Source organism: Rhinolophus hipposideros, assembly GCF_964194185.1.
Source record: "Rhinolophus hipposideros genome assembly, chromosome: 5".
NCBI lineage: Eukaryota > Metazoa > Chordata > Mammalia > Chiroptera > Rhinolophidae > Rhinolophus > Rhinolophus hipposideros.
The window spans coordinates 74,366,131-74,382,435 of record NC_138051.1 but is presented as its reverse complement, the minus strand read 5'-3'; the positions used below and the strand labels follow the sequence as shown (position 1 = coordinate 74,382,435).

At 49.0% G+C, this 16,305-nt stretch overlaps 1 protein-coding gene across 1 annotated transcript; it reads left to right on the top strand.

Annotated features, from left to right (window-relative positions):
- The first annotated feature begins 6,842 nt into the window (after positions 1-6,842).
- Positions 6,843-13,878, top strand: ZFP36L1 (ZFP36 ring finger protein like 1). The gene is made up of 2 exons (XM_081047520.1): positions 6,843-8,630; positions 11,085-13,878. The coding sequence occupies exons 1-2, from the start codon at positions 8,574-8,576 to the stop codon at positions 12,042-12,044; spliced, it is 1,017 nt and encodes a 338-aa protein (XP_080903646.1). The 5' UTR covers positions 6,843-8,573; the 3' UTR covers positions 12,045-13,878.
- The last annotated feature ends 2,427 nt before the right edge of the window (positions 13,879-16,305 follow it).

Sequence of the window (16,305 nt, the reverse complement as noted above, 5' to 3'; positions counted from 1 at the left end):
AGATCTAACAAAACATATATTGTATCTGAATGCTAAAAACTAAAATACTGATTAAAGAAATCAAAGAAGACCTAAATAGACACACCATATTCATGGATTAGAAGACTCAACATAATAAAGCTGCCATTTCTTCCCGAATTGATCGATACACTGATGCATTCCAATAAAAATCCCAGTAGGATTTTTTTTGTAGATATAGACAAGCTGATTCTGAAATTTATATGAAAAGGCAATTGAACTAGAATAGCTAAAACAATTTTTTAAAAGATTTTATTGGGGAAGGGGAACAGGACTTTATTGGGGAACAGTGTGTACTTCTAGGCCTTTTTTCCAAGTCAAGTTGTTGTCCTTTCAATCTTAGTTGTGGAGGGTGCCGTTCAGCTTCAAGTTGTTGTCCAGCTCAGCTCCAGGTCCAGTTGCCATTTTTTCTAGTTGCAGGGGACATAGCTTACCATCCCTTGCGGGCGTCGAACCCCAACCAACTGAGCCATCTGGGAGCTCAGCAGCAGCTCAGCTCAAGGTGCCCAGCAGCTCAGCTCAAGGTGCCATGTTCAATCTTAGTTGCAGGGGGCACTGCCCACCATCCCTTGCGCGAGGAGTTGAACTGGCAACCTTGTGGTTGAGAGCCCACTGGCCCATGTGGGAATCGAACCGGTGGCCTTAGAAGTTAGGAGCATGGAGCTCTAACCGCCTGAGCCACCAGGGCGGCCCCAGCTAAAACAATTTTGAAAATGAAGAATAAAGTTGGAGGAATTACACCACCTGATTTTAAGACTACTACAAAGCTACAATAATCAAGACAGTGTGGTACTGGTAAAGGAATGAACACACAAATCAATGGAACAGAATAAAGAGACCCATACCAATATGGCCAACTGATTTTTGGATAGGTGCAAAAGCAATTCAATGGAGAAATGATAGTTTTTTCAATGAACAGCGTTGGGATTGGATATCCGTAGGAAAAAAAAGTGAACCTGAACCTAAATCGCACATTTTATATAAAAACGAACTCCAAATGGATCATAGGTCTCAGTGTAAAACATAAAACTATAAAACTTTTAGAAGAAAACAGAAAATCTTAATGACAGAGAGTTAGGCAAACGGTCTTTAGATGTGACACCAAAAGCATGATGCACAAAAGATAAAACTGATAAATTAGACTTCATCAAAATTAAAAACTTTGTGAACATACCTTGTTAAGAGAATGAAAAGATAAGGTACAGACTGGAGAAAATATTTGCAAATCACATATTCGACAAAGGAACTGTATCCAGAATACATAAAGAACTCTTAATACTCAACAGTAAGAAAACAACCAACCAATTAAAAAACGGGCAAAAGACTTGAACAGATATATCACCAAAGAGGACGTGCCAAGTGGCAAATAAACACATGAAAAGATGTTCAACATTAAGAAATGCGAATTAAAACCACAAGGAGATACAACTACACATCTATTAGAATGACTAAAACAAAAAATTATTGACAATTGTAAGTGCAGATATGGACGTGGAGCAACTAAAAACTCTGAGATATTGCTGCTGGAGATGCAAAATGGTATATCCACTCTTCAATACCATTCGGCAGTTTTCAATAAACTTCAACATTCTCTTACCCTATGACTTAGCAATCCCACTCCTAGTTATTTACCCTAGAGAAATAAGAACTTCTGTTCACACAAAATCTGTACACAAATGTTTATTGGTGCTCTATTCACAATGGCCCCAAACTGGAAATAATCCAATATCCTCCAACAGGTGAATGGATAAAACACTAGTTGCATACCCATACAGTGACATATTATTCTTCAGTTGAAATTAATGAACTACTGATACATGCAACAACATGGATTAATGTCAAAGGCAATAAACTCAAAGGTATGATTTCGTTTATATGGCTTTCTGGAAAAGGCAATATTATAGCATAGAGAATAAGTCAGTGGTTGCCAGAGTAAGGGATGGGTGAGGGGATAGCATAAGGAAGTTTTTTGGTGGTGATGGAACTGTTCTGTTTGCTGATCATGGTGGTGGTTACATGTACCTATTCACATGTTAGAATTCATAGAACCATATGCAAAATAAAGGTCAATTTTACTGTATGTTAAATTAAAAAGTAAAAAATGGTTATAAGAATGAATGTATACTCACAAACTGAAATAACTACTTTGAGGGAAATGAACATTCCATGAGGACATCAGAGTGGAGGCAGTCACCTTACCTTGATTGGGGGAGGGGGGCACCAAGAATAGTTGAGGAAGTGATGCTTGAGCTGGGTTCTAAAGAATGATTTAGAATTTATTTGGGCCAAAGGAAGGTCAATTCAGATAGAAGAAATAGCACGTATCAAGGCCCTGGGGCAGGAGGAAGGATGGTTCATTTTCATCAGAAACTGTCTAGAGGACAGCGAGTGCCCTGGGGGGTGGGAGAGGTAGTGTTGGGGAGAGGAGGGGGTATGAAAGTCAAGTGGTGGAGAGAGGAGGAGATATGAAAGTCAATCTCTCTTTTCCTGCTCCTGCACGTGAGAGACTATGCTGGACTAAGACTTTGGTTTTTATTCTAAGAGGGATGGGTAACCAAGGGTTTTAGGCAATACACAAGATCAGATCTAGGTTTTGAAAAAGATCACTTGTATTACCATATGGAGAAAGTTTTGAGGGAGGGTGAGATCTAAGTATGCAGGAATCTTGGAGTTGGAAAGAACCCCTAAAATAGGGTTTCTCTGTCTTAGTACTCCTGCATTTTGGACCAGATAATTCTTTGTTGTGGGGGGCTGTCCTATGCATTGCAGGATGTTTAGCAGCGTCCCTGGCCTCTACCTTCCAGATACCGGTAGCACTGACATTTTCCCCTCCAGTCGTGACAACCAAAAACATCTCTAGACATTGTCAAATGTTCACTGGAGGGCAAAACTGCTGCTGGTTGAGAACTGCTCCTCTAAATCAACTGAATCCATTGTTTCTGGCTTCATAATAGAATCACCTGGGGAAATACGAAAATATAAATGCTAGGCCTCATCTCAGACCCACTGAAGCAGAATCTTTGGAGGTAACTGCAGCGGGGCATCTATATATTTTTAAAAGCTCTCTAGGTGATTCTGTTCAGAGTGGTGTTTGAACACCACCTGTCCAGTCCAACACTCTACAGATCAGAACACTGAGCCCAGAGTAGAGAATGACCCAGTGAACCCCAGGCAGAGTATCTCTAGAATCCAAGATTCCTGACTCTTAGACCAGTGCTCATTCATTAGACCATGTTGCCTCTTATGAGCTGCATAGAACACGTCCTGGGCAAACTGGAAGCCCAGCCTCCCTGAGTTACTAGCTCTGGTCTACCGAACATTCCAGTGTTAAGGCTGCTGTCCCACTCCCTGCAAAGCCCAAGCCCTACCTTCCTGCCACCACCAAAACCCCTGCCCATTCCTTTTTCTACTCCTGCTGCTGGATTTAGGGTGATCAAAGTATCCTAATGGGTTTGACAGCAAAGGTTCAGGGAAAACTGAAAAAATTTGTTGTGCACCTACTCAAGAAGTACTTAAGAGGCCCAGGTAATAGAAAAGCACTTGCCTTCAAGGAGTTTATAGTCCAGAGGGGAGTAAACAGATGCTTTCATAAAATGCAGTTAGCATGCTGGAGTGCTATAGACTGCAATGGCACCATCGACAGGGGTGGCAGGGATGAGGGGAGGCATTTGGTCTGCCCTGAAGCCCCAGGGAGGGCTATGCAGCAACCACCATCATCGCTAGCAGTTTGGATTGGCTGGAGGGAAGATGGCTATCTGAGCTAAACACTGGAGGGAAAGAGCTTCACCTTTCTGATCATCCCAGAGGCTATGTGACCTGCTTCAGGTTGTGCAACTGGTGGCCACCTGGCAGAGTTGGGCTTCCCATCAAAGTCTAGGTGACTCAAAGCTCATGGGCTAGCCTGTGTCTCTAAGCAGGCCCAGGCAAAGAAGGAGGAGGTGCAGCTGTGGGCTAGTCTGGGAACTTAACTGAACTGTGGAACATTTCTGTAGGGAAAGTGTTAAAACAATTGACCTAAGAATGAGGGTTTAGATGTTCTACTTCAGGCACAGCAACAGGCAATGAGACCCTCCCAGGGCTGGGATAGCCTGGGGTTGGATTTTTTCTGTAGTCCCAGCAGGAAGGGGCTGACTCCCTGAGCTACACCCCAGAGTCTCCAGGCATAGTACAGAGCTGCATTTATAGTAGACCCTCAACTATCTTCTCTTCAGTCCTCTTCCTGGTTTGGGGGGATATTGGCAGTCGAGTAGTGCCCAGTAAGCAGTCTGAGGGGCTTGAGAACTTGGATAGAAGAGCCTGGCTTTTACTATCAGCAGGGGCCGTGATCCAGTTTTCAGAAATACTTGTGACAATAATCAGGTGTTTTTCAGTTGGGCAGCAGGTTCCCATAACCTCATCCTGACCCATCTTGCTCTTCCCAGGCTCCCCGCCAGTGTCCTCTCCTCTTTCCAGGCCTCAGGCCTGCCTTGTCCAGGGCTGGGGGTGGGGACCAGAAAGTGTAACAGATCAAAGTTGTCAGTTGATGATTTCAAATGGCCATCTATACTGAAGAATCGTTTTGCAAAATGAATACCCCACCCAGAATTTTTGTGGTGTAATGAGGTCCCAAGAATGGCTCAGTTTACATACAATGGATAGGCATATACAAGATTTCAGCTAGGCATGAAACTAGGCAATTTATAGGCCAAGTTTATGTCTATTACTGCTATTTTAGAAATGAGTAAACTGAGGCTTTGGTCAGTGTCTTGAAAAGTCACAAAGCCAAGACTTGGATCCAGAACAGCCCAACTTCAAAATCCTGGACCACAGATGTTCAAACGTTAGTGTTTGAATCACTAGCAGGAAATGTACTAAAATGCAGATTCCTGGCTCCACCCCAGAGATCTGATTTGCTGGGCCTGGGTCAAAGCTGAGGAATCTGCATTCCACAAGCACTGCAAGTAAATCTAAACCAGGTACCCCTCTGGCAGCACTTGGCCCTCCCTCCTTCTCTCTAATCCAGGGAATTTGCTTTCTCAAGTAGCAAGGGTTGGGGGAAGGGCGGGGACCAATCCGAAGGATTTGGGGTATTTTGCAAATGACCTGAAGCTCGGGAGGAAGTGTAACTTCTCAGGGCTCTACGATGGCAGATCCTGTGCTGCAACCAGGGCCAGGAAGGGACTCTGGGGAGAGGGTGCCTTGAAGAGCGCTGCTAACAAGGCCCAGCGGTCGAGGGGGTCAGCAGCCCAGCGTCCCACACTCTCACCTGCCACAGGGTGCGCCCAGAGTCCAGATTAGTCGATGAATATATCCGTCGCGTTTCCCTAATTCTGAGGACTTTCACTTTCTCCCTTTCACAAAACAATACCCCAAAGCCAAAAATACCTGGCTAGGGCCTCCTTGCAAGGGGACCCGCTCCAAGCGAGAAAGGAGGACCCGGAAGTCGGGTCTGGGCCAGACGACCTGGCCCATCGCCTACGGTTCGGAAGCAGCCGTGCAGGTGAAGGGGCGGCCTCTCAGGGCAAGGCGCGGGTAAGGAACCGGAGGGCGGACTGCAGAGCGAAGGAGGCGGGGAGGGCTGCGCAAGCCTCCCGTCGGGCTTCCTGCCCAGGTCGCGGCCCGCCGCCGTTCCCGCCACCATCCGGCACCTGCCGAGCACGTCTGGGCGGGGACAGGCCGGCTCTGGCCCTCAGACCCCCACCCTTCTCCTCCCGGCTGGACGCTGCTCCCGGGCCTGCCGCGGCGTGGACGCCGGGTCAGCGAAGGGTTAAGGAGGATCGTTCCCTCCCCTCGGCTCCCTCACCCTTGGAAAGTCCCCGAAATGACGTTTCAACCCGACAATTAAAAAAAGAGTTTAATTATAGAGACAGGCTCTGGGAGCTGGAACAAACCCGGTCGATCGGCGGGGCCGGTAAACAACTCGGGAGCGAGCGGGCCAGGTTGGTCACCGCCCCGCAGAACCCGGGCCCCCAGAGCGGGGGATGGGAGCGCCCCCCAAAAGTTGGTAAAGCGGAGGAAATTCGAGGAATCGCTTCTCTTTGGGGGGAAAAAACTTTTTAGCTAGCCCGGGACGCCGAGGCCTGGTGATGGTGCTCTGGCCGGTCCCGCAGCAGCGGGGGAAAGCTGCACCCCCCCCCCACCCCAAGAAGGGGCACAAAGGGTGCGGGCCCTAGCCGCTCCGCCCGTCCCGGGTCCCCTTCCCCCTTCGCTTTTCCACCCCTCCGCGTTCCCTCAGCAGAGCTTCGCGCACCCTCCAGAGTTAGACGTTTTTGAGGGTGGGGGGAATCAAAAACCGAAATAGCTTCACATCAGGACGCAGACTAACCTTGTGCTTTTAACGCGCACCCTGCTCTGTTCTGAAATCTGGAACTCATTACCTCATCACCAAGAAACTGCACGAAACCGCCCCCCCCCCCGCCCCGTTCTTGGAGCTGGGGAAAGGAGCGAGCAAACGTCCCTTAAAGAAAGAAACCTACATTTGATTGATTTAAATTAAGGTGGATGGAAGTTATTTCCTTTTCTGGCGCTTGCCAGATTTCAAGAAAAGCTGCAAAATGGGAGCAGGGGGAGGGAAGCAACAGGAGGCTGGACAGCAGCAGAAGATAAAGCAAGGGACAGCAACTGGGTTAAAAATGGGGGCCATCAATTTAAGTCAAAGAAGACAAATAAAAGCAGACCGGGCTGGGGTCACGTAGATTCGTGGTTGCAGCAAAAGTTGTGTATTTCAGAAAGATGATAAACAACCGGTTCCTAAAACAGTTGTGATTTGGAATGTTTCCTAGGTTTGCTCGGAGGTTAATGAATAAATAAGAAATGCAGTCAAGTGTGTGTGTGTGTGTGTGTGTGTGTGTGTGTGTGTGTGTGTAGTGGTGGTGGCGAGAGTGCGACTCAAGCGCTGTGCTCCTCCCGCCCTGTCCTTTCCAAAGAAACGTGCTCATAATGGGGTGACCTAATTACATCGCAATGGAACCCGCTCTTAGCCACTCAGCGAACGAGGTTTCATAACAGACCCGGCGGCCTCGAGTGCTGGGAAGAAACGTGCGAGGGCCGACGAGGCAGCCGGGCACGCGGGGGAATAGGAAAGAAACGCAGCCCTGCGGTTTCCGCCTGGGTCCTCACTGCAGCACTCCCACGAAAGCGCGGGGGCGGTGGGGGACACGTTAACTTTTATTTGGGTGGGTGTAGGGGCATCCGAACCTAACAATAAATAAATACATATTTTACAGTTTTTATAGGAGTAATAATCTATTGCGGGCCTTTCGGTTTCAAGGGTCCCAGGCTCCCCTCCCTCCCAAACAGCGCAGCGTGACAAGCCATATGTTCCGTTCCCTTGGGGGTGGGGGAAGAACAATAAAAGTGTCGCCTCCCCCATCTCTTTACCTTCATTCTTGCCAAAGTAACTTTTTCATTGTTCAAGTGTCTAGGGGTGTGTACGTGTATTTCGGCGCGGTCCACAGTTCTGAGCGCGCGCGGCAAGTTGTGTGTTGCTGGGTGGGTTTTTTGTCGGGGCGAGGAAGGGACATTCATGAAGATTCAAGTTTCTTTATAAAAAAGTTTAAAGATTGGATACGTGAAACAAATATAACTTCCAGACCTGATAAACACTCCGCCTGGGCGGTGGTTTTTTCACGATCCCCCCAATACCCCTTGCCTACACTCGGAGAGTGTGGGCTGCAGAGCAAGCGCGAGTGTAGACGCGTGCGGAGCCCTAAATCGTGCTGCGCACACCCCCGTCAGGCCGGGTCCTCCCTAGGGAAAAAGCCTCCCAACCCCACCCCCCGCTGGAAAAAAAAAGTAAAACCGTAGACTTGAAGGCTTTATGGGTCCAAATTTCCAATCCCCTTGCCCTGCGGGGTTTGCGGAGAGGAGCCGAGTGCGGAAGAGAACTTGGGAAGAGAGTAAGTTGTGCGGGGCACTTGGACAAGTTAAGAAAGATGTGCTTAAGATGGAAACCGCAGAGGGCTCGGTACGGACTTCTGCTCCCTCTTGCCAAAAGAGAAAGTCGAGCTCGCCTTCCTGCCCGACAAAAAACAACAACACAACAACAAGAACCCCGAAGAGGGTGGAATGAGTGATGTCACAGAGCTGGGCCCTACGGCTGACAAAGGGGGGGCGCGCCCCTCCCCCTCTGCGCCGCGCGCCGCCCCAGAGCAGGGCGCCGGGTAGCGAAGCGAGCGGACTCGAAACTTTTCCTCTTTAAGAAAAAAAGTTGTGTGCTGCTCGGAGTGGGTTTTTTTTTTTTTCCTCGCCTTCTTTCCTCGTCTCCCCTCCCCCTTCTTCCTTTTGAAAGCTTTTTTTTTTTTTTCCCGAGTTTGACCGCATGGCTGATTCAACTTCAGTGTCAATCAACTTTTTTTCCTCCTCTTCCTCATTTAAATAAGTTTAAAGCTCCACCTCCCCGTCTAACTTTATAAATCGGGCTTCGCGCGCCGCAGTCCGAGAGAGTCAGAAAGGCAAGGGGCGCCGGGAGCAGGCGTGTGGGACTCCAGACCGGAGAGCCGGAGGCTGCGCCTTCCCCGCACCGGGACCTTCGCGACACACCAGATCCTCGTCCCTGCCCCGTGCGAGCACCCACGATGACCACCACCCTCGTGTCTGCCACCATCTTCGACTTGAGCGAAGTTTTATGCAAGGTAAAGTGAGGCGGAGGGTTTTGCTTTTCAAAATCTTTTTTGCCTTAAAAAGAGAATCCCCAAAAGTTTAGGTCTTGGAAAAAGGGGGGAAGAGGGGAGAAAGGCGAGATGGTTCTCCCCCACCATGCCCTTCCCCCCTCCCCAGTTTGAAGGAATTTGGCCCTCCCCACCCTTTGAGTTTCAACAGTTCCTGGCGGGGGGGATTACATGGGAATCTGGAGACCAGAGTTTCGGGGGGCGAAGTTTGCCCCGAACTTCTGGCGGGGTTGCTGGGGGGATGCGGGTCATTGGCCTGGATTGGGGCAGTTTTTCGGTGATCTTTCTTCCCTAACGTGCAGCTTGAGCCGGGTTTCGCTGGTCTGCTCTGTTTCTCGGGGTGTGCTCGGGGTCTCCCGGCCGCCGGAGGGGTCTCAGTCTTTAGTTACAGCCCGCCTATAGGGTTGGGAGGGGGCTTCCTTGGAGAAGTGAGTCTCGGGACGACGCTTGGCTGGTAGATTTTCGCCTGTCTTGAAGGGGCTGGGAATCTGCGAGAAAAAGGCCAGGAGCTCTGATTCAAAAGGATGTTGCAAAACGAGTTTGCAGTGGGGCTTCAGTTCGCCCCAGCTCGGCCAGGCTTCCTCTTGGGATAGACGGTCGTTCTGCAAACTTTGGCGTGAAAGTGAGACTCGGGTTGACCAGCTTACTTGTTTTCTAGGGGACCTCGGCCCCTCGATACGGAGGGTGGGGGGACTCGATGATAAAATGCAGGTCTGAGGTCGAGTGTTTGCTAGGAAGGATTTAATGGGGGTCTCCGTAAGTCGTGTGGCTTGCCAGTGGATGAAGAAAAAAGCAGTTCTAAACCCGGCATGTTCCAGTAGGGCGGTGTAAGTGTACATAGCAAAAAAAGCCTGTGGATGTTCAATTGATTTCTCCCCCTCTCCCCAGTGTTCTTCCCAAAGAGGGAAGCTGCTAGGCCACTTTTAATTGCTAAAGTGTTTTGCCTTCTTTTAAACACGTCGGGTCATGTTGCTCTTTTTTCCCAGCTTGCTTCTCCAGTCGGCGCAGCTGCCAGGGCCCCAGGGCTGCAGGGTTGGGGTGCAGGGACACCGAGGAGCTGAAGAGAAACATCGAAAAAGTTGGAATCTCAGCTTCCTTCCCTCCCTGCGCTCTCCCAAACTCCAGTTGCCCTGGCGGCTGCGGGTGCCTGAGTTCTCCCGCACTTCTTCCTTCTCTTCCCGGCATTCTCACTCTTTGATCTATTTCTCTTTCTCTCGCCCCCTCCCCCCTCAGGACTTTTAAAATGAACCTCATTGTTGGGAACCGGCTCTCAACTTGGTTCCTGTAATCCGCTCCATGGGGTGGTTGCTGTTACAGATTCCCGATCCCCCGCAGCTGATCCTGAGGGACCAACTTTAGAATTTACACAATGACACCCACATGGTCTGGGAGCCAACTCCCAGGTCGTATCCCCCCACTGCTCCAACACCCTTTCCAAATCTTGGGTACAGTTTGGGCTTGTGACCAGGGTCCCATTGGAACAGAAACCTGCCTGTGGTGGCTCTGTCCCCCTCCCCCCCACCAAATCCACTATTGACTGGGAGGGGGTGGGGGGATTTGGTGCTTTCTTTTTCCTCCCCACCTGCAGCTTTGCGTTAAAGATTAAACACTGGTGCTCTTATTCCATCCAGCCTGCTTTAGGAGCCAGAAGACTAATTGCAAAGGCATCTTCTCAGTGGAGGGGGGTGGGATGGGCAGGGAATATTGGGGAGAGCATTGTGGAAAGCACCACTTCCAGGAGCATGGGGCAATGAATTTTATTTTCAGGAATCACATTCCTCTTCCCCTCTAACCCCAGATGGGATTTCTCCTACCCCCTCGCCCCCCCCCCCAGTAAGATAAAGCAGACAGTCTGAAAATCTGTTGCCAAAGGAAGGGAACACTTCTGAAGGAGGAAGTTGAGACTCTTGGGCCAGGTTGCGGGTGGAGGGCATCAAATAAGCAGGGACTGATTAAAAAGGGGCAATCTCCCGAGGTTTACCTGATTTTTGTTAGGGGGAGGGGCAACCTAGAGAAGGATGAATGATGTGAGATCTTTTGAGTTGAGGAATCTATTTGGGAGGTAAAGAATTTGGATTTTATGGATAAAAGTGTAGCTTTGGGGACAGGATATGGGGCTGCATTCCAGGGGTCTGCCTGGGGTAGGGTGCATGCATAAAACAATTTCTCACATAGGCCAGGATTTTGTGTGTATATTTTGTTTGTTTTTTAATGCATGGGGCCAAAGTAAATCCAGGTGGCTGGTCTATGGGAGAAAGGGGGAAGGGGGCTTGTCAGGGCAGAGGTGGGGATGGTTCCCTGGAGAGAGATGGGGTATTTCTGATTCTGGAGGGGGTTGCCCTTAGTGGGTACCCTTCTTGTGCCTGGTGGATAGCCTTTGTCACTCACCATCCTGTCTCTCCTCTCTCTTCCCTCCAGGGTAACAAGATGCTCAACTACAGTGCTCCCAGTGCAGGGGGCTGCCTGCTAGACAGGAAGGCGGTGGGCACCCCTGCTGGTGGGGGCTTCCCCCGGAGGCACTCAGTTACCCTGCCCAGCTCCAAGTTCCACCAGAACCAGCTCCTCAGCAGCCTCAAGGGCGAGCCAGCCCCAACTCTGAGCTCTCGGGATAGCCGCTTCCGAGACCGCTCTTTCTCAGAAGGGGGTGAGCGACTGCTTCCCACCCAGAAGCAGCCTGGGAGTGGTCAGGTCAACTCCAGTCGCTACAAGACGGAGCTGTGCCGCCCCTTTGAGGAGAATGGTGCCTGTAAGTACGGGGACAAGTGCCAGTTCGCGCATGGCATCCATGAGCTCCGAAGCCTGACTCGCCATCCCAAGTACAAGACGGAGCTGTGCCGCACCTTCCACACCATCGGTTTTTGCCCATATGGGCCCCGCTGCCACTTCATCCACAATGCTGAGGAGCGCCGTGCCCTGGCCGGGGCCCGGGACCTCTCTGCTGACCGTCCCCGCCTCCAGCATAGCTTTAGCTTTGCTGGGTTTCCCAGTGCCGCTGCCACCGCCGCTGCCACAGGGCTGCTGGACAGCCCCACGTCCATCACCCCACCCCCCATCCTGAGCGCCGATGACCTCCTGGGCTCACCCACCCTTCCTGATGGCACCAATAACCCCTTTGCCTTCTCCAGCCAGGAGCTGGCGAGCCTCTTTGCCCCTAGCATGGGGCTGCCTGGGGGTGGCTCCCCGACCACCTTCCTTTTCCGGCCCATGTCTGAGTCTCCTCACATGTTTGACTCTCCCCCCAGCCCTCAGGATTCTCTCTCGGACCAGGAGGGCTACCTGAGCAGCTCCAGCAGCAGCCACAGTGGCTCAGACTCCCCCACCTTGGACAACTCAAGACGCCTGCCCATTTTCAGCAGACTTTCCATCTCAGATGACTAATCCAGGGTAGGGAGGGACCCCCTGCCCACTCCAACCCCCCCACATCCCCTATCCTCACCTCCCTACCCTACAACCCCTACATTAACAAGGTTAAGCTCAACCCCTTTCCCCTAGAACCTTGGAATACCTCTCCCTCTTCCCCCTTTTAACCTCCCTAACATAAGGACAAGTCAATTTGTCAGTAGCTTCCTCTGGCTTGAAACCCCTCCCCTTGATTTTATAGCCCACTTACCATGCATAACAGACAAGTCCCATATTTGTCAGTAGATGCCTTTTTTCTGGCTTAAGCCTTAAGTGCCAAATCACAAAAGAAAAAAGCAGTAACAGTTTACAGAAGCAACTTAGTGCCTTGTAATCTAACTTTGTCACTGTGACTACATTACCTCTTCAGCGCCAGAGGGCACCCGTGGGCCTCCCGGAGCCTCTGCCCATGGGGGGAGGGGGGGACCCAGAACCAGCAGCTCCCTCCACTGGCGATACAACTGCACCTTCCCTTACTTCAGTCTCCTACACACTTCTCTCCTTTCCCTAGTACCCCCCCCACGCCCCCCCTCCCGGGAGAGTTGTTGCCAGACTTGGGTTTTAGGGAAACCTATATTGACATTCAAAACCTTTTTCTTCCCGACCTGAAATTCTGTTGACTAATCTTGCCTGGGATGGTGTAGGTCTACAGGAAGGAAGACAGAAAAAGTGGATGAAGATTGTGACATAAGTGGGACTTTGTGATTTAATTTTTTTCTTTTTTTTTTTTTAAGTGGGGAGGAAGGGGAAGCTAGATGGACTATGAGAGACTTGATTTTGGTGCTAAAGTTCCCCAGTTCATATGTGACATCTTTTGAAAAACAACAAAAAAATTGAGAGAAAAGCTAAAAAAAAAAACACATGTAAGGGGTGAGAGTTAATGGTATTCATTCCACATACAATATCTGTGTAAAACGATTTCCCGTAGAAGTAGCTTTAATGGTTTTTGCTCTAGAATACCGTAGGTCTATCCTTAGAGCACTCACGCCATGCTTTTTTCCCTGGGTTTTAAACTTCATATAACTTTCAGAAATTGGAGAGCAAAAATTTTGCTTGTCACTGCACATCAATATAAAAAAGCTTATTTAACTTATCAAAACGTATTTATTGCCAAACTATGCTTTTTTTTTGTTAATTTTGTTCATATTTATCGGGATGACAAATCCATAGAATATATTCTTTTATGTTAAATTATGATCTTCATATTAATCTTAAAATTTTGTGACGTGTCTTTTTCCTTTTTTTCCACAGTTTTAATATATTATTCTTCAACGACATTTTTTGTAACTTTACACTTTTTTGGTTATTTTATTTTAAAAAAATGAAAAATTAATTTAAAAAAATGCAAAAAACTGTTGGATTATTTATTTTAGAAATTTTCCCCCTTTGTGTTGGACTGCAAATTGAGTTTCTTTCTCTTTAGGCCTTTCACAACTAGGACTGAGAATGTATGTAGAAGTTCTGTGACAGTACAGAAGGAAAACAACTTTTTATGTATAGCTTCTAAAAGGGAAAAAAAAAAAAAAGAAACCCTTTGACTTCCACGTGCCCATCTCGAGACATTCCGATTGCAGATTTGAGGTTCTGGATTCCAGGTTTAGAGTTTTCCAATGTTCATGCAAACAGAACTGGCACACACACATTAAGATGAATGTAATTATTATTCCTCTTGCTGGTCACTACCGTCGCTTTCTATTTCTCTTTCTTTGTGTGAATTTATTTAAAAAAAAAAACTTTTTGTAACGACTATTTGCAGTTTAAAATCAATAAACCCCGTTTTTTTTTTTTTTTCAAGAAACACTGATGGTGAAGCTGGTTTGACTTGGTTTGCAGTTTTATTCCGTAGGTTTGTCTCCTGTCTACGTTGCAGATAGTGGTCAGAGGAGGGGTGTTGTCTGGTTTCTTACACGTAGAGAACCAATGGCTAGCTCCCTTGGTTGATGCTGGAAGTCTACTGAGCTTATAGACAGGGTGGGGTGGAGGTTTATTGCAAAGCATGCTAGACTTTGTATTATCTGCCCAGTGTGTGTTGTTAACAAGGGGCCAGCCTTGCCCAACTAGATGGCCTTGGAAGTTCTTCAGGAGAGCCAAGGCACAGGGGCTTCCACAGTCTTCTCTGCCCAGCCTGTGGTCTTAATTCCTTTGGGTGATGTTGGGGCTGCCAAATTGATGACGGGGGAATGTAGCACAAGGCACACCACCAGCGAGCCTGGATTTGTGTGAGCTATTTGGGTGCTTCCAGGCTCATTTTTCTCACAGGACATTGACCTGAAGCCTACCTGGGATGAGTGTGATGAAGGACTATAGGCTTGGAGAGGAGCACCCAGGGTGGTGAGGGGCTCAACCATGGCACTGGGTTCGGGCGGTTTCACCTGGATTTGACATGTGCTGTCTTGGGAGGGCTAAGGGGAAGTGAGTATTAAAATGGCCAGCATAACAGGAAGTCAGGAGGTCCCACTAAGTATTCGTTACACCCTGATGCTATCTATACAGAGTAGGTAAGTAGTCATCTTGGGAATGATGAGGTCTCTCCTTGGCTAGAAATACCCCACCTAAAGCCAGATGACCACTTGGAGGGGATGTTCTGCTTGCCAGAGCAATCCCTGAATATGGTTCTTGGGAGGACTTCTTTTTGGGGAGGCAGGGATGGATATTACTATTTGAGGCTTGGCTGTCTAATGTTCCTTGTATTCAGTAAGTTTGGGGGCGAGGGGTAAGCTGAATTTTCACCTTGATCCTCTACCTGGCTTCTCTCAAAGGCAATTAGGTCTACAGCAGACATTGGCTGGGCCAGGGCTGTCCTTGAGGCTAGGGAAGACATAACTTATGCAACCTGTTGACTTTTCCTTCCCTGCCTGGCAGGTGCCTGCTGGGGGGACCGGAGTGTGAGGTAGAAAAAAGGGACTATTATCTCTTATAGGGCAAAGGTTGGTGGAGGAAGGGTAAAGCAGGCCTGGACTGGAGTGAAACTAGACCTCTGTCCCTTAAGGAGGGAAGGACTGTGTGTGTGTGTGTGTTGTGAAGTGATGATGGTGGTGGCAAGTGATCTTCCTCTGACAAAGTGAAAAAGACATTTAATCACTTACTTGGAACCCATGCTGTGCAGGTATAGATGAGCATATGGCAGACATCTTTCTAATTGCCTGGCTCATCATGACACGGGTTGGATTTAGAGGGGACTAAGCATACCCACTGCCTGCCCAGAATTTCCTCCACTGAGTCAGTCTCTTGAGTGAAAATGAAGGTGGAGGCATTGAGGCATTGACTCCAGAAAGCCCTGGAGGCTGGGGGTTGTCTGTAAAGATGGGGAGGCTCCCTATGATCTGGGGAAGCTCTATGGCTCCAGGCCTCGACCCTTCACCCCCACTTGAGTGACTCCATGGGAAACTCACAGAGGCTGGGATTTTGGTCACCCAGGTCCATGCATGGTCACCCAAGAGCCTGATTTTCTACCATCTAGATCTTAAAGGTAGTGGAGATAGGTCCAAAGCTACTTAGGTAAGGAAATAGCAGAATTCTTTCAGGCCCATTCTTTTTCTAGGATTTAGAACAGGGGTGTCCAAACTTTTTTCAATGGTTTTTACCAAGGGCCATATGCGGTAAAATACACAAACAGCCGGGCCACTCACTCGAGGTGAAGTACGTATTGCCTCACCTGGTTTATTTAAGTAAACTAAATATAATTTTGGAATTTGCTGTGGGCCAATAAAAAATGGATTGAAGGCCGCAGTTGGCCCGCGGGTCGCACTTTGGACACCCCTGATTAAGAAGATGAAAGGGCCTCAGCAGCAGTCCTGTGCTCTGGGCTGGCAGGGAGTCCAGGGAGGTGTGAGCCCAGAACTGGCAGGGGACCTCCATCTCTGAGCTCCCCTACAGCCTGGGGAAGACAGAAGCCGTGCAGAGAGTTGGAGGTAAGGTCTAAACAAAGGGAAGTGGGACAGGAAAGGCCAGGCCTGCCTTTGTCAGCCAACTTTCTGGGGCCTGAGGCCTACTTTCCCACCTCCTTCCCTGGACCTTGGGGCATCTTTAATTTGGGGGCCTGCACAGGGTCTGTCCTGGCTGGGCAGGATCTCTGAGGCTTTTGGCCCTGCAACCCATGGTCTGGCCCTTGGCTGAAGGTCTTCCGTTGGAGCAGCTCAAAGAAAATGAGCTATTTTGGCCACTGAGCAATGACTTACCTTTTTAGGCCTGGAAGCCTCATTTTAAGGAGGAAGCCTGGGAACCCGCTGTTTTTAGTGGC

Bases quoted from the DNA above. Each gene is read 5' to 3' on its own strand.
- ZFP36L1 (XM_081047520.1), top strand. From the start codon at position 8,574: ATGACCACCACCCTCGTGTCTGCCACCATCTTCGACTTGAGCGAAGTT. The intron at 8,631-11,084 runs GTAAAGTGAGGC...TCTTCCCTCCAG, and splicing joins TGAGCGAAGTTTTATGCAAG to GGTAACAAGATGCTCAACTA.